Source organism: Oncorhynchus gorbuscha, linkage group LG26, assembly GCF_021184085.1.
Source record: "Oncorhynchus gorbuscha isolate QuinsamMale2020 ecotype Even-year linkage group LG26, OgorEven_v1.0, whole genome shotgun sequence".
Classification (NCBI taxonomy): Eukaryota; Metazoa; Chordata; class Actinopteri; order Salmoniformes; family Salmonidae; genus Oncorhynchus; species Oncorhynchus gorbuscha.
This window is the reverse complement of record NC_060198.1, coordinates 40,225,697-40,244,676: the sequence shown is the minus strand read 5'-3', so window position 1 is coordinate 40,244,676 and position 18,980 is coordinate 40,225,697. Positions and strand designations below refer to the sequence as shown.

Sequence of the window (18,980 nt, the reverse complement as noted above, 5' to 3'; positions counted from 1 at the left end):
TTGAAATGAATAAAAGGTATATTCAGTTATCTTGGTCTTTGAAGATGGGCAGAGAGTAGGCAAATGGAATTGAGCACACAGTGGTTTTCTAGTGCTGTGGGGCCCATGAGAACAAGCCCTATCTCCCAAAGTGCAGAGATTAGTAGGTGGTTCAACCAGCTCCCTGGACTCTGGGGAGGGGAGTGAGTGGGTTGGGCCGCAGTAATGAGAGAGATGATTGATACAGGCTGAAGCACAACCACGGCCATGAAGAGACTGAGTTTTACATTCAAGGATCTGGAAGTCAGGCAGGGACTTTATGAGGAGGAGCCGTTTGGGATAGAGAAGAACAGGGAATGATATCATGAGGAAACTCATGCTCACAGAGACACACACAGATGCACAACAAATACACACAGACAGACAGGGACACACACATGCAGTGGCTTCATGCCCATAGGAAGCACAAAGGCATGTGCCCCCTCAGATTTTCAGGTTTAAAGGGCTCTATTCAGTCAGATCCGCTTTAGCCGACATCCACAGTGGTTGTTCTGGTAGTGTCAGAGGTGGAACTGCGTTAGAACTGTCAAATCCTGGAATTGTACCTAAAACGGACATTGCCATTGGCCGCACAGAGTCGCATTAACAGAAATCCCGTGCAGCCCTGTTTACAAGTTTGAACACTGAAATGTGAGATGTAATTTACACCTCGATTAAGATAGAAATCCTCATTATTTTGTATAATTTTTTTCAATTTGAGGGTAAATTTCTATATAGCCTACACTTTCTCATTCAGAACTTCTAATGCTAGTGGGGCAGGTGTGGCTCATTGGCGTAATGCAGTTCCTCTGGACCCCTGCAAGGTCACTGATTTGACGGCTCCAACGTAGTTCCGACACCGCCAAAACACCCTCTATGTGGGTGTCTGCTATCACTGGTTAACGCTAAATTCATTACTAAACGTAAGTCCACATTTTATCATCATTTCAAGCATAGTGTTGGCTGCATCATGTTATAGGTATGCTTGTAATCATTAAGGACAGGGGAGTTTTTCATGATAAATTAAACGGATTGGAGCTAAGCACCGGCAAATCCTAGAAAACCTGGTTCAGTCTGCTTTCCACCAGACACTGAGAGATTAATTCACCTGTCAGCAGGACAATAACCTAAAACACAAGGACAAATCTACACTGAAGTTGCTTATCAAGAAGACAGGGAATGTTCCTGAGTGGACGAGTTTCAGTTTTGACTTAAATATTCTTGAAAATCTATGCCAAGACCTGAAAATGGTTGTCTAGCAATGATCAACAACCAATTTGACACAGCTTGAAGAATTGTGAAAAGAATCATGGGAAAATGTTACACAATCTAGATGTGGAAAGCATTTCGAGACTTACCCAGAAAGATTCACAACTGTGAAAACATCAACACTATGAAATAACATATGGAATCATGTAGTAACCAAAAAAGTGTTAAATAAATCAAAATATATTTTATATTTGAGTTTCTTCAAAGTAGCCACCCTTTGCCTTGATGACAGCTTTGCACACTCTTGGCATTCTCTCAACCAGCTTCATGAGGTAGTGACCTGGAATGCATTTCAATTAACAGGTGTGCCTTGTTAATTTGTGGAATTGATTTCCTTCTTAATGCATTTGAGCCAATCAGTTGTGTTGTGACAAGGTAGGGGTGGTATACAGAATATAGCCCTATTTGGCAAAAGACCAAGTCCATATTATGGCAAGAACAGTTTAAATAAGCAAAGAGAAATGACAGTCCATCATTACTTTAAGACATGAAGGTCAGTCAGTCTGGAATATTTCAAGAACTTGGAAAGTTTCTTCAAGTGCAGTCGCACCATCAAACACTGTGATTAAACTGGCTCTCATGAGGAGCGCCACAGGAAATGAAGACCCAGAGATACCTCTGCTGCAGAGGATAAGTTAATTAAAGTCACCATCCTCAGAAATTAGAGCCCAAATAAATGCTTCACAGAGGTCAAGTAACAGACACATCTCAACATCAACTGTTCAGAGGAGACTGGGTGAATCAAGCCTTCATGGTTGCAATTGCTGCAAAGAAACCACTACTAAAGGACACCAATAAGAAGAGACTTGCTTGGGCCAAGAAACACAAACAATGGACATTAGACTGGTGGAAATCTGTCCTTTCATCTGATGAGTCCAAATTTGAGATTTGTGGTTCCAACCGCCGTGTCTGTGAGATGCAGAGTAGGTGAACAGATGATCTCTGCATGTGTGGTTCCCACCGTGAGGCATGGAAGAGGAGGTGTGATGGTGTGGGGGTGCTTTGCTGGTGACACTGTCTGTGATTTATTTAGAATTCAAGGCAAACTTAACCAGCATGGCTACCATAGCATTCTGCAGCGATATGCCATCCCATCTGTCCCACCCAGCTCAGTGGGACAATAATTTGTTTTTCAACAGGACAATGACCCAACACACCTCCAAGCTACTTGACCAAGAAGGAGAGTGAAGGAGTGCTATATCAGATGACCTGGCCTCCACAATCTCCCGACCTCAACCCAATTGAGATAGTTTGGGATGAGTTGGACCGCAGAGCGAAGAAAAAGGAGCCAACAAGTGCTCAGCATATGGGGTAACTCCTTGAAGACTGTTGGAAAAGCATTCCAGGTGAAGCTAGTTGAGAGAATGCCAAGAGTGTGTAAAGCTGTCATCAAGGCAAAGGGTGGCTACCTTGAAGAATCTCAAATATAAAATATATTTTGATTTGTTTAACACTTTTTTGGTTACTACATGATTCCATGTGTGTTATTTCATAGTGTTGATGTCTTCACTATTATTCTACAATGTAGAAAATAGTCAAAATAAAGAAAAACCCTTGAATGAGTAGGTGTCCAAACTTTTGACTGGTACTGTATGTGCACATGTGTGTGTGTGTATGTTTTAGTAAATGAACATGGATTGTGTTAGAGTATCTATGCTGTAATGAGACATCTATGCAGTGAGTTGGTAAGAGAGAGTGGACTATGTATAAGTGGATGAGCTGTAGTGTATGATGTTCCTGTGTTTCCTCCTCTGTGTCTCATTTGGTTCTTATACTGTAATTACACGGTGGAGACTCGCTCCCTCCCCTGCTTCTTCTCCCCCTCCCCCCCTCTCTCTCGCTCTCTCCCTCATTCTGTGATTGCATGTATAATTAGTGGCATAATTATAGTTCTCTCCATCTCACTGTTTCAGGAGCTCTGTCTCTGTCTCTTCTGAACACCTCTCTGTTTCACCCCCCTCCCGTCTCGCTCTATCTCTCCCTGGGTTAGTCTGTGTCACTCTCTCTGAAGATGTCTCTCTGTCTCTAGCTGTGTGAGAGGGAGCTGTGCTAATATTGGGATGATGATAGAGATTCTGGTCTACTCCTGGGCTGCAGTGGCCTGGTTTCATCATTAATTATTAATTCAGGAATCTCAAACTTTAAAAGCCTTGAGGTGTGTCACTGTGAGAAGCAAAACAAAATGCATTATTTCTCTTCAAAGCCACTTTTTCTTCCCAAACTCCCAAAAAACCACAGTGTGTGTGTGAGAGAGAGAGAGAGAGAGAGAGAGAGAGAGAGAGAGAGAGAGAGAGAGAGAGAGAGAGAGAGAGAGAGAGAGAGAGAGAGAGAGAGAGAGAGAGAGAGAGAGAGAGAGAGAGAGAGAGAGAGAGAGAGAGAGAGAGAGAGAGAGAGAGAGAGAGAGAGAGAGAGAGAGAGAGAGAGAGAGAGAGAGAAAGAAAGCGAGAGGAGGGATGGGGGTGTGGGTTCCCCATGTATTAAAAAAAAAGTAATTAAATAATGAAAATATGTGAAAGCAAATGTCGTCCCAGCAGGTACAATTAGTTTGATTGCTTAGCAACAGAAAGTGACATCAGAGAGTGTGAAATGGTGAGAAAGCTCAGATGGAGCATTGGTTCCATCTCCTTTGTTTGTAGTGTTCACAAGGAGTTGTTTCCCTAAACTTTTCAGATCACATTATCATAGCTGCTCTGTGCTTTAAATCAGAAACACTTAAAACGCTGATTTCATAAATAGAAACACTTTAAAAAACAAGCTATTTAGAATCACACATGCACTTCGATGGAGCATACAGTGGAGCTAGTTCTAAAGTTAAATGTTTTTTGCTCTACTGTTAAGCCAAGCTACTACAAATCAACCATGTCCTACTTAACAAAGCCACAGGGTTTCCCTCTGCCTTTACAAGTTCAACTAATGACGTGTGCAAACTTCATTATTTTCACTTGTAACCAACATGAAACCAATGGCAAAACATTTGAGTTCTTTCACTTTCAATATGGACCCTTATGTCGGCCATACCTAAGTACAGCGGTCTATATAAAGTGTAGGCCGTCAATAATGTACTGTATCTTCTTTAGAAAAAATACATTGCTATAAGGAGTCTGTGGAAGCTTGGCCTGATGCTATGGTTGATGTAGTTGTAGTTAATGACCTGTCAATCTAAGGATCCTGTATGGGCTGGTCAGTGTTAGGGTCCCTCAGTGGTTGAGCCACTATACTCTCACTCCCTCTAGAGGTAACACATGGCTACAGTCAGTCAGTCAGTCAGTCAGTCCGATGGCCAACTAAGCCCTGAAGTCTCAGTGAAAGCATATTAAACATAAGGAGGCCCAGAGACATGGATAGTCCTAGTCCTCACAACTCAGCCCACTTGATAAACTCTCTCAGTGCTCTCTCCACTTTAATCTATTGTAACTCTTGTGTTGTCAGACCGATGAATAGCGGGCTCCACCAGGGGCCTGGTTGGTTGGGGCTGCAGCGCACCGTGCAAGGCTTTCATTTAGTGTGCAAGGCGCGCGGCGGTCTTTCCCAACGGAGACGGTGCTGTGTTTGTTTTGCTGGTGTGTAAATTAGCGGTAATTCGTTTGCTCAGTAATGACGTGGGAGAACTAATTAGGGCAGTGTTGATGGGTGATTTAATTGGTCTCCAGTGTGTTATGCTAATGAGACCCTAATTCGTGTGTGTGTATGCATGGGTGTGTATATGTGTGAGTGTGAGTTTGGTTGTAAGTAAGTAGTAATTCTTAAGATATATGATGCTGGACACGCATGGCTGAGTAGTGATCTCCTTCACACAGCCTGTGTATCCAGCTAAGTGCTAAGAGGCTTTGGTCTGAGAGGCTCTTCCCTCCACTCCCCATACCTATTACCTACCCTCCACACACCTACACTACCTTCCACTCCCAATCCCCATACCTATCCTACCCTCCACTCCACTCCCACTCCACACACCTACACTACCCTCCACTCCCAATCCCCATACCTATCCTACCCTCCACTCCACACACCTACACTACCCTCCACTCCCAATCCCCATACCTATCCTATCCTACCCTCCACATACCTATTACCTACCCTACCTTACCCTCCACTCCCACTCTCCATATCTATCCTACCCCCCACTCCCCAAACCAACTACCTACCCTACCCTACCCTCCACTCCACTCACAATGCCTACCCTACCATCCACTCCCACTCCCACTCCCCATACCTATTACCTACCCTCCACTCCCCATACCTATTATCTACCCTCCACTCACCACACCTATTACCTACCCTACCCTCCACTCCCCATACCTATTATCTACCCTCCACTCACCACACCTATTACCTACCCTACCCTCCACTCCCCATACCTATTACCTACCCTCCACTCACCACACCTATTACCTACCCTCCACTCCCCATACCTATTACCTACCCTACCCTCCACTCCCAATACCTATTATCTACCCTCCACTCACCACACCTATTACCTACCCTACCCTCCACTCCCCATACCTATTACCTACCCTACCCTCCACTCCCAATACCTATTATCTACCCTCCACTCACCACACCTATTACCTAACCTACACTCCCAGTTCACATACCTATTACCTACCCTCCACTCCCCATACCTATCACCTACCCCCCACTCCCCATACTGTACCTATTACCTACACTCCACTCCCCATTACCTACCCTACCATACCCTCCACTTCCCATACCCACCCTACCCTCCACTCCCCATACCCATTAACTCCCCTCCACTCCCCATACCTACCCTCCACTCCCACTCCCCATACCCATTACCTACTCTCCCCTCCCCATACCCATTACCTACCCTCCACTCACCATACCTATTACCTACCCTCCACTCACCATACCCATTACCCTACCCTCCACTCACCATACCTATTACCTACCCTCCACTCACCATACCCATTACCTACCCTACCCTCCACTCCACTCACCATACCTATTACCTACCCTCCACTCACCATACCCATTACCTACCCTCCACTCCCCACACCTATTACCTACCCTACCCTCCCCATACCTATTACCCACCCTACCCTCCACTCGAACTCCCCATACCTATCCTATCCTACCTTCCACTCCCCATACCCATTACCAACCCTCCCTCCACATACCTATTACCTAACCTCCACTCCCTATACCCCTTACCTACCCTACCCTCGCCATACCTACCCTCCACTCCAACTCCACATACCTATTAGCTACCCTCCACTCCCACACCCATTACCTACCCTACCCTCCACTCCCCATACCTGTTACCTACCCTCCACTCCCCACTCCCCATACCTATTACCTACCCTCCACTCCAACTCCCCATACCTATTACCTACCCTCCACTCCAACTCCACATACCTATTAGCTACCCTCCACTCCCACACCTATTACATACCCTACCCTACCCTCCACTCCCCATACCCATTACCTAACCTCCACTCACCACACCTATTACCAACCCTCCACTCCCCATACCCATTATCTAACCTCCACTCCCCATACCTATTACCTAACCTCCACTCACCACACCTATTACCAACCCTACACTCCCCATACCCATTACCTACCCTACCCTCCACTCCCCATACCCATTATCTAACCTCCACTCACCACACCTATTACCTACCCTCCACTCCCCATACCCATTATCTAACCTCCACTCCCCATACCTATTACCTAACCTTCACTCACCACACCTATTACCTACCCTCCACTCCCCACACCTATTACCTAACCTCCACTCCCCATACCCATTACCTAACTCCACTCCCCATACCCATTACCTAACTCCACTCCCCATACCCATTACCTAACCTCCACTCCCCATACCTATTACCTAACCTCCACTCCCCATACCCATTACCTAACCTCCACTCCCCATACCTATTACCTAACCTCCACTCCCCATACCTATTACCTAACCTCCACTCCCCATACCTATTACCTAACCTCCACTCCCCATACCTATTACCTAACCTCCACTCCCCATACCCATTACCTAACCTCCACTCCCCATACCCATTACCTAACCTCCACTCCCCACACCTATTACCTAACCTCCACTCCCCATACCCATTACCTAACCTCCACTCCCCATACCCATTACCTAACCTCCACTCCCCATACCCATTACCTAACCTCCACTCCCCATACCCATTATCTAACCTTCACTCACCACAACTATTACCAACCCTCCACTCCCCATACCCATTATCTAACCTCCACTCCCCATACCTATTACCTACCCCCCACTCACCATACCCATTACCTACCCTCCACTCCCCATACCCATTATCTAACCTCCACTCACCACACCCATTACCTACCCTCCACTCCCCATACCCATTATCTAACCTCCACTCACCACACCCATTACCTACCCTCCACTCCCCATACCCATTATCTAACCTCCACTCCCCATACCTATTACCTACCCTCCACTCCCCATACCTATTACCTACCCTCCACTCACCATACCCATTATCTAACCTCCACTCACCACACCTATTACCTAACCTCCACTCCCCATACCCATTACCTACCCTCCACTCCCCATACCTATTACCTACCCTCCACTCCCCATACCTATTACCTACCCTCCACTCCCCATACCCATTACCTAACCTCCACTCCCCATACCTATTACCTAACCTCCACTCCCCATACCAATTACCTAACCTCCACTCCCCATACCTATTACCTACCCTCCACTCCCCATACCCATTACCTATCCTACCCTCCACTCCCCATACCCATTACCTATCCTACCCTCCACTCCCCATACCCATTACCTATCCTACCCTCCACTCCCCACACCCATTATCTAACCTCCACTCACCACACCTGTTACCTACCCTCCACTCACCACACCTATTACCTACCCTCCACTCCCCATACCTAATGCAACCAATAGGATGGTAGGTAGGTGTACACACACCAACACTTTCACTAACAGAATTACAATCATACATTCCACCAGCCGTGTAAAGCCTCCCGGGACCTCATACACAACACTGACAATGCTTTGGTAAATGACTGTTTTTATGTGTGTTGCACTGACAGGTTCATGTCACAGATAAGAAGAATCCATCTCTGAGCTGTAATATTCAGCCATTATTAAGGTACTATATTACTACTCTCAATTAGCTTGTCTCAATGTAGTGGTCTGTTATTATCATAATTCATTCAGTTATTACCGATATGGTATTTGACATGCCACTGGTGAGGTTGTGAGAACGAGAGGGATAGAGAGAGGAATAAAGAAAGAGAGAGGGAGATAGAAAGAGAGAGGGAGATAGAAAGAGGGAGAAAGAGAGAGATAGGGATAGTGAGAGAAAGATAGAGAGAGAGGGAGAAAGAGAGAGAGAGGGATAGAGAGAGGAAGAAAGAGAGAGAGGAAGAAAGAGAGAGAGAGGGAGAAAGAGAGAGAGAGGGATAGAGAGAGGAATAAAGATAGAGAGAGGGAGAAAGAGAGAGAGAGGGATAAAGATAGAGAGAGGGAGAAAGAGAGAGAGAGGGATAGAGAGAGGAAGAAGGAGAGAGGGATAGAGAGAGGAAGAAAGAGAGAGGGATAAAGAGAGGAAGAAAGAGAGAGAGAGAGAGGGATAGAGAGCAGAAGAAAGAGAGAGAGAGGGATAGAGAGCAGAAGAAAGAGAGAGAGAGGGATAGAGAGAGGAAGAAAGAGAGAGAGAGGGAGAAAGAGAGAGAGGGATAGAGAGAGGAAGAAAGAGGAGAGGGATAGAGAGAGGAAGAAAGAGAGAGAGAGGGATAGAGAGAGGAAGAGAGAGAGAGAGAGGGATAGAGAGAGGAAGAGAGAGAGGGAAAGAGAGAGGAAGAAAGAGAGAGAGAGAGGGAGAGAGAGATGAAGAAAGAGAGAGAGAGGAAGAAAGAGAGAGAGGGAGAGAGAGTGGAAGAAAGAGAGAGAGAGGGATAGAGAGAGGAAGAAAGAGCGAGAGAGGGAGAGAGGAAGAAAGAGAGAGAGAGGGATAGAGAGAGGAAGAAAGAGAGAGAGAGGGAGAGAGAGGGGAAGAAAGAGAGAGAGAGAGGGAGAGAGAGGAAGAAAGAGAGAGAGAGGGATAGAGAGAGGAAGAAAGAGAGAGAGGAAGAAAGAGAGAGAGAGGAAGAAAGAGAGAGAGAGGAAGAAAGAGAGAGAGAGGGGAAGAAAGAGAGAGAGAAAGAAAGAGAGAGAGAGGGAGGGAGAAAGAGAGAGAGGGAGATGGAGAGAGGGAGAAAGAAAGAAAGGGGGAGATAGAGAGGGAGATGGAGAGAGGGAGAAAGAAAGAAAGGGGAGATAGAGAGGGAGATGGAGAGAGGGAGAAAGAAAGAAAGGGGAGATAGAGAGAGGAAGAAAGAGAGAGAGAGGGATAGAGAGAGGAAGAAAGAGAGAGAGAGGGAGAAAGAGAGAAAGGGGGAGATAGAGAGAGCATATTTAGAAAACATCACCAGATTTGTATTCTAATCATATTTATTCACGTCTATCCTGTTATACATAATCCATTATGATTCCTGCAGAACTGTATCCTCTGGTGTTTCTATCGGTCACTGTAACTCATTTCTTCTCCTCGTCTCCTTCTTTCTTCTCCTTTAAGACTGGGGAGGGCAGAGAGAGAAACTCACCATGAAAGAGAGGCTAGAGGGGGATTATCCTACTTTAACCTCCCTCCCTCCATATATATATATATATATACACACATTCATACATACATACTGAACAAAAATATAAAAGCAACAAAGTGTTGGTCCCATTTTTCTATTATTACTCTTAAATGTTGTGCACAAATTTGTTTACATCCCTGTTAGTGAGCATTTCTGTTATTACTCTTAAATGTTGTGCACAAATTTGTTTACATCCCTGTTAGTGAGCATTTCTGTTATTACTCTTAAATGTTGTGCACAAATTTGTTTACAGCCCTGTTAGTGAGCATTTCTGTAACAAGCCCTTTTGTGGGGAAACACCTGGCTCCCATGTGGGTGGGCCTATGCCCTTCCAGTCCCACCCATGGCTGTGCTCCTGCCCAATCATGTGAAATCCATAGATTAGGGCCTTGTGAATTGATTTAAATTGACCGATTTCCTTCTATGAAGTATAACTTCGTAGATTGTTGTTTATATTTTTGTTCAGTATAATATGATGATTTGTATTCTGTACAACTGCCTGAATCATACACTCACAATCTCTACATGTAATCTTGTTAGGGAAAATGACATACTATCAGAGTGTTCCCAACAAGCGATAATCATAAGTCATAGATTGTGAATCCATGACCAGCTTTGTAATAATGGGTTTAACGGATGATAACTGATGATTAGTTAGACAACTATTGACTGCCAATAAAAGTCTGTCTCATGCTGAGTATGATAGGAGTTGTAGTGTGTGTGTGTGTTTGTGCATGTCTATGTGTGAATGCATGACACTGTGTGTGTGTGTGTGTGTGCCAGTACCTCGGACTTCCAGCCTGCACTCCACCTCGTCCTCCCCCAGGTCGTTGATGGCCTTACAGGAGTACTTGCCCCCGTCAAACTGGCCGGGCTTCCTGATGTTCAGGGTCAACACCCCCTGGTTGTTCTGCATCAAGAATTTAGGATCCTCCCCAATGATCATCTTGTTCTTCATCCACACTATCTTAGCCTGAGGAGAGGACGGGAGAGAGGGGGGGGGACTTTAATTGGGGAACATTTGGCCTTGAAATATACATCACCAACTCACTAGGCAATTTTCCATTGACCCCGGTTTATTCGACAAAAGCAATATCATTGTAACATGTGTAATGGAAAGGCAGATATAGGAGACATTTTCTGAAGAACGATAACATTTCTATCCATTCAACAGGGGTGGATTTTAGTCATTTTTCTTTATTTGTGAAAAAAAGATGGAAATTATGTTTTTCAGAATAAATTAAGATTGCCTAATCATTTAAGTCACCCAGGGCACGGGATTTCACCGAGTAACCATAAAGCTCCACTCCACATTTAATTCTATGCTTACAATAAACATTTTTCCAACTACACTGAACAAAAATATAAAAGCAACATGTAAAGGGTTCATCCTCTGTTTCATGAGCTGAAATAAAAGATCCCAGAAATGTTCCATGTGCACAAAAAGGTTATTTCACTCCAATGTTGTGCACAAATTTGTTCACGTCCCTGCTAGAGAGCATTTCTCCTTTGCCAAGATAATCCATCGACCTGACAGGTGTGGCATATCAAGAAGCTGATTAAACAGCATGATCCTTATACAGGTGCAACTTTTGCTGAGGACAATAAAAGGCCACTCTAAAATGTACAGTTTTGTCACAACACAATGGCCACAGATGTCTCAAGTTGTGTGTGCAATTAGCATGCTGACTGCAGGAGTGTCCACCAGAGCTGTTGCCAGAGAATGTAATGTTCATTTCTCTACCATAAGCCACCTCCAAAGTAATTTTAGACCAGCCCAGGACCTCCATATCCGGCTTCTTCAACTGTGGGTGTCACGCCTGCTCCCGCTCCCCCTCCCTGGCTCTCGAGGGCACCAGGCTACCCGTCATCCTACACACCTGTTACCAACATGCTGCGCTCATTGGACTCACCTGGACTCCTTCACTTTGTTGATTACCCCATGTATATCTGTCTGTTCCTTGGTTGTGTTCCATGTGTCCACATTATTCCGTATTGTGTTTGTCATATGTCCTTGTTTACCCGTGTGCTGATGCTGTTCCTGTCGTGTTCTATATCTGTTCCTGAATAAATGTTTGACTCCCCGTACCTGCTTCTCATCTCTGGCATCAGGTCTTTGCAGTGGGATTGTCTAAGACCAGCCACCCGGGAAGCTGATGAAACTGTGGGTTTGCACAATCAAATCATTTTTCCACAAACTGTCAGAAACCGTCTCAGGGAAGCTCACGTCCCCGTTTTCCCCAGGGTCTTGACTTGACTGCAGTTCGGCGTCGTAATCGACTTCAGTGGGCAAATGCTCACCTTCGATGGCCACTGGCACGCTGGATAAGTAATCCCGGTTTCAACTGTACTGGGCAGATGGCAGACAGCGTGTATGGTGTCGTGTGGGCGAGCGGTTTGCTGATGTCAACGTTGTGAACAGAGTGCCACGTGGTGGTGGTTGGGTTATGGTATGGCCAGGCAGGCAGGGGAGCAACTTTGGTTTTTATCCAGTTGGAATAATACTCCAGACAGCCTAACTGACCGCTCGGAGATGTCCGCAAGGTCCTAAAGCAGTTTCCTCGTTTTGTATCACATTCCAATGATCAAACTGTGGGGGACAAAAATGAAAGTTGCGCACCTGTGGAAAGTTGCGCCCCAATGAAAGTTGCGCCCCTGTGGACACGGATAAGCTATGGACAACAAACACAACTGCATTTTATCGATGGCAATTTCAATGCACAGAGACACCGTGACGAGATCCTGAGGCCCATTGCCGTGCCATTCATCCGCCGCCATCCCCTCATGTTTCAGCATGATAATGCACGGCCCCATGTCACAAGGATCTGTACACAATTTCTGGAAGTTATGACATGTCACACATTGAGCATATTTGGGATGCTCTGGATCGACGTGTATGACAGTGTGTTCCAGTTCCCAACAATAACCAGTAACTTCACACAGCCATTGAAGAGGAGTGGGACAACATTCCACAAACATTCTGATGAACTCTATGTGAAGGAGATGTGTCGAACTGCATGAGGCAAATGGTTGTCACACCAGATAGTGGCTGATTTTCTGATCCACGCCCCGACTTTTTTTAAAGGTATATGTGACCAACAGATGCATATCTGTATTCCTAGTCATGTGAAATCCATAGATTAGGGCCTGAATTCATTTCAATTTGATTTATTTCCTTATATGAACTAACTCAGTCAAATCTTAAATTGTTGCATGTTGACTTTATATTTTTGTTCAGTGTACAAAAATAATGTTTCTTTGCAGTACATGGATTGTCCTGACTTTCAGGAATGTCTGAATTTGGGCTCCCGAGTGGCACTGCATCGCAGTGCTAGAGGCGTCACTACAGACCCTGGTTCAATTCCAGGCTGTATCACAACCGGCTGTGATTGGAAGTCCCAAAGGGCGGCACACAAATGGCACAGCGTCGTCCGGGTTAGGGTTTGGCAGGGGTAGGATGTCATTGTAAATAAGAATTTGTTCTCAACTGACTTTCCTAGTTAAATAAAGGTTAAATAAAATAAATAAATCAAGAATTGCTGCGCCTTGATTTTCTGGTGGATGCAAGTTTCCCAGTGGCACACAAACACACCTTCAAACAGCTTCTTGTTCTCGCTCTTTCAACACACACTCACACTTAATTACAGTACTGCCCCCCCTCCCCACACACACACCCTCACCTTAGGGTAGGCCCGGACAGCACAGCTGATGGCAGTACTGTAGCCTGCAACAACAACCCTGTCCACTAGGGGAGCTGTAAACTTGGGGGAGCTGCTCATGTCCTTCTCTTTGAAGGCTGGTTTGTTGTACTCCAGATCTGAGGGAGGGATAAAGATGGGGACTGTGATAGCTGTTTTTATTAAGCTATATAATAATAATATTAATAAATGCCATTTAGCAAGTGCTTCTATCCAAAGGGACTGACAGTCATGCGTGCATACATTTTACATATGGCTGTCCCGGGAATCAAACCCACTATCCTGGCATTACAAGGGGCATGCTTTAGCTTTACCAACTGAGCTACAGAGGACCACATGTCTACTATATCTACATACTACATCTGGTTTAGTATAGTATGGTGTAGTGTAGTGGTTCTCAAACTGGGGTTCGCAAGAAGGTTTTGGGGGGAGGGTTGCAAGTTTGAAATGGAATGTGAAAAATATTTCACACATATTTTAAATCAGCTACATAAAGTTTAGCAATCTGCTACGAACACATCTTTGCCAGAACAATTTCATTGATTATTTTCACATTTTAGAAGGTTTGGGTGGCTAGTACTGGCTATATTTCTAAAGATAGCTGTAACACTGTAACAGTCTTTTTTGACTTATGGGGTGAAGATGAAACATATTCTGGTGAATTTATTGCAAAATTTGTGAGGAAGAAAAAGACTACAGACAGACCATGGTTAGGCTGTTACGGTGATTGTATTACGGCCACGCCGGCGGTTACGAGTCATGACCACAGTCAAATTCCATGTGACAGTTTAGTCACAGTAACTAGGCTTCTCCAAGCTCTGATGCTGCTGATGGTCATTAGTAGTCAACCAAACTTGCTAACTGCCTGGTACTCAGCACTCTATTGTCCTTCTAATCACTCTGACATCAATGCAAATGTAATCGAAAATCAAATCAAAACCCTTCATGAGAGCCCATGAGAAAAGCCCATGCATGAGAAAACAGAGTTTTCACAGCCTCTTTTAAAAAGAGGAGGATCCCGGCTTGGCCTACTATATTTATTTCTCAACTTTCATAATATTAAGCACATTGCTTCTCTTTACAAAGGGAGTATAGCCGACCTGGCTGGCAAGAAAATGAACCACGTGAAAATTGTCCTCTATTTGCTATTTAAGTGCATAGATGACATGTATTTTCTCCCCCTGCCCGTTCCGACAGGTGAATGATAATGGTACATTCTAAATCAAAACTAATTTCATACATATATTATTTAGTATCTGAAAAGACAAGATTAAATCAAGAATAGTCTGATGGGTGATAATATTAGTCTATCACTTGTGAATGATGCGTTATCACTTGTGAATGATGTGTTATCACTTGTGAATGCTGTGTTATCACTTGTGAATGATGCGTTATCGCTTGTGAATGATGCGTTATCGTTATCACTTGTGAATGATGCGTTATCACTTGTGAATGATGCGTTATCACTTGTGAATGATGCGTTATCACTTGTGAATGATGCGTTATCACTTGTGAATGATGCGTTATCACTTGTGAATGATGCCTTATCACTTGTGAATGATGCGTTATCACTTGTGAATGATGTGTTATCACTTGTGAATGATGCCTTATCACTTGTGAATGATGCGTTATCACTTGTGAATGATGCGTTATCACTTGTGAATGATGCGTTATCACTTGTGAATGATGCGTTATCACTTGTGAATGATGCGTTATCACTTGTGAATGATGCGTTATCACTTGTGAATGATGCGTTATCACTTGTGAATGATGCGTTATCACTTGTGAATGATGCGTTATCGCTTGTGAATGATGAGTTATCACTTGTGAATGATGCGTTATCACTTGTGAATGATGCGTTATCACTTTGAATGATGCGTTATCACTTGTGAATGATGCGTTATCACTTGTGAATGATGCGTTATCACTTGTGAATGATGAGTTATCACTTGTGAATGATGAGTTATCACTTGTGAATGATGTGTTATCACTTGTGAATGATGAGTTATCACTTGTGAATGATGAGTTATCACTTGTGAATGATGAGTTATCACTTGTGAATGATGAGTTATCACTTGTGAATGATGCCCAGCTTGTGTGCAGAAAGGTAAGAAACAGCGTGTGCCTTTTTTTTGGCGACTTTTTCAAATCATAGTCGCACACCTCATGTAGCCTAGCCCAAAGCCCTAAATGTTTGTATCACACAACTAAAGTGGCCAAATAACTTCTTAAAATGAAGTACATGACTCCTCTTTACAACCGGTGTAGAGCCTAACTGGGATACATAGGCGGCGTGTGAGTTTCAAGTTTGGGGAAGATCATTTTCACCATAAAAATGCACCTTTATAATAAAGCATTACATTCATAATCTCATTTGTCACTTTTTTGAATGGTGTTTTCCCACTAATTGATTGCATTTTGGTGCACATTGCTGCACTTTATAATGTTAAGAAATCACCTGCTAAACGTTCTGATCTGTTGCATCAGCCTCAATACCTTTAAAAGGTTTTGTTGATGCTAGTGGTTGTATTGATTTTGGATCTATCGCATCCCACAACTGTCCCAGACTATGTTTGGAATATTTATTTCTCACACAGAATAGGTCAACTTTTGTACTATGGGGGATAGTAAGATTGACATACTGTAGGCTAGTGCTTACCCTAACCATGGTTTCCATCCTCCGATACATACAGGTAGACCATATGACCGGCTTGCTCTGGACTCCAGAGAAGTGACATGATATCCCTAGTTGATATTGGCTGCTAATAGCTATGAATGACTTTAATCTCAAAATGCTGGTGTAAAACAGATCTAGATCTTGCCTTTTGAAAGTGCATCACTGTTTATTGCTGTAATGACAGGCTACATTTGCACAGCGATGGTGTGTGCGTGTTTGCGTGAGTGTGCAGGGGGGTGTAGTATTGTAGTGTGTTACCTGTTTTTCCTATGATGGCAGTGTTCTTGCTGAAGGCCACCTCATCGCTCAAGCCACAGATGTTCTCACTGAACACACGGAAGGAGTACTCGTTCCCCATGACCAGGTCAGACGCTGTGCAGTTGGGCCGGCGGTTGTGCTCATACACTGTGAACCAACCCTGACCAGAGAGAGGAGGAGAGGGAGAGAAATATGTTTACAGAGAAGTAGAAAAAAAAGGTGTGGATATGTGGATATATAGAGGCAGATGTTTGAGAACGGAGGACGAGGGTAGAGAGGGCAGAGAAGGAGAGGTGAGGTGGATACACAGTAAAGAAAGAGAGAGCTATAGAGAGATGAGGAAAGACAGAGGAGAGAGTTGGAGACCTGGGTCTTCTTGTCAGCCTTCTGGATGGTGTAGCCGGTGATATCAGTGTTGCCTGTGTCTTTGGGGGGCTTCCACTCCAGAGCAGCATTGACGCCCCACACATCTGTTACCATCACATTTATAGGAGGACCTGGCTTGTCTGTGTGTGTGTGTGGGGGGGGGAAAGGTACATCTGTGTGTCAGTGAGAAAGAGATCTCTTTTAACAGACAAACAGACAGCGGAAATGGAGCATGTGGAGTGTGTCTCATGTACGTCAGTACTCCAGTATGTTTGTCATTAATCCTGGTCTCTGCCGTGCTGCTGCTGCTGTGACTAAACATGTGTGGGGGCTGATCTGAGGAGGCTGGGCCCTCTCATTAGCTCACCTCCCAGCAGGGGAAAGGAGACAAAGGCTCCTAATCCCACCCTAATCCCAGTCTACACACCAATAATGCCAATGGAACCCCACTGCATAATCCACCCACCCAGCCATACAGCACCCTGACCCTCACACGGGTGCTAAAGGGAGCAGGAAGGAGGGAAAGAGGGGAGGGAAGGAGCCAAGCGGTGGTACGGTGGCAGTCAGGGCAGGAGGGAAGGATTAAGAAGAGAGGAGAGGAAGACTGGAATCAGCCTCTTTGATGATTCCCTCCGAGGATTAAATGAGGAATTATCATCACATTAAACTCTGGGGTGTCATCCTAGATTTAAGTCATTGCATCATGGTGGCTCCATATTTGACTGTAATAAGTAGTAAAACATACTAGGTATAGTGACTGAAGGGTGAGTGGGGACATACATGGTGGCTGCATATTTGACTGTAATAAGTAATAAAACATACTCGGTATAGTGACTGAAGGGTGAGTGGGGACATACATGGTGGCTCTATATTTGACTGTAATAAGTAGTAAAACATACTAGGTATAGTGACTGAAGGGTGAGTGGGGACATACATGGTGGCTCCATATTTGACTGTAATAAGTAATAAAACATACTCGGTATAGTGACTGAAGGGTGAGTGGGGACATACATGGTGGCTCCATATTTGACTGTAATAAGTAATAAAACATACTAGGTATAGTGACTGAAGGGTGAGTGGGGACATACATGGTGGCTCCATATTTGACTGTAATAAGTAATAAAACATACTAGGTATAGTGACTGAAGGGTGAGTGGGGACATACAGTCACAGTGGCAAGGAAAAGGAGATGAACCCTTTGGAATTACCTGGACTTCTGCTTAAACTGGTCATACAATTTGATCTGATCTTCATCTAAGTCACAACAACACACAAATAGTCTGCTTAAACTAATAACACACAAACAATTATACGTTTTCATGTCTTTATTGAACACACCGTGTAAACATTCACACCGTGTAAACATTCACACCGTGTAAACATTCACAATGCAGGGTGGGGAAAGTATGTGAACCCTTGTATTTAATAACTGGTTCACCCTCCTTTGGCAGCAATAACCTCAACCAAATGTTTTCTGTAGTTGCAGATCAGACCTGCACAACGGTCAGGAGGAATTTTGGACCATTCCCCTTTACAAAACTGTTTCAGTTCAGCAATATTCTTGGGATGCCTGGTGTGAACCGGTCACTTGAGGTCATGCCACAGCATCTCAATCGGGTTGAGGTCAGGACTCTGACTGGGCCACTCCAGAAGGTGTATTTACTTCTGTGTTTTGGGTCATCATCCTGTGGCATCCCCCAACTTCTGTTGAGCTTCAATTGGCGGATAGATAGCCTTACATTCTCCTGCAAAATGTCTTGATAAACCTGGGAATTAATTTTTATGTCAATGAGAGCAAGCTGTCCAGGCACTGAGGCAGCAAAGCAGCTCCAAACCATGATGCTCCCTCCACCAGACTTTACAGATGGGATGAGGTTTTGATGTTGATGTGCGGTGCCTTTTTTCTCCACACATGTGTTCCTTCCAAACAACTCCACTGTAGTTTAATCTGTCCACAGGATATTTTGCCAGTACCACTGTGGAACATCCACATGCTCTGTTGCGAACTTCAGACGTGCAGCAAT

General features: G+C 44.5%; 1 protein-coding gene across 16 annotated transcripts in view; it reads right to left on the bottom strand.

Moving 5' to 3' along the window:
* Nucleotides 1-9,748: 9,748 nt before the first annotated feature.
* LOC124015575 (myosin-binding protein C, fast-type-like) overlaps nt 9,749-18,980 on the bottom strand; it is a 51,751-nt gene continuing 42,519 nt past the window's right edge. For all 16 annotated transcript variants that reach the window (XM_046330900.1, XM_046330904.1, XM_046330906.1 and 13 more), the window contains 5 exons: nt 16,957-17,096; nt 16,591-16,750; nt 13,638-13,774; nt 10,744-10,930; nt 9,749-9,891 (listed from right to left, as the gene is read on the bottom strand). In XM_046330900.1, the coding sequence (XP_046186856.1) occupies nt 9,851-9,891; nt 10,744-10,930; nt 13,638-13,774; nt 16,591-16,750; nt 16,957-17,096 (665 nt within the window). In that variant the 3' untranslated portion in view covers nt 9,749-9,850. The remainder of the gene's footprint in view (nt 9,892-10,743; nt 10,931-13,637; nt 13,775-16,590; nt 16,751-16,956; nt 17,097-18,980) is intronic.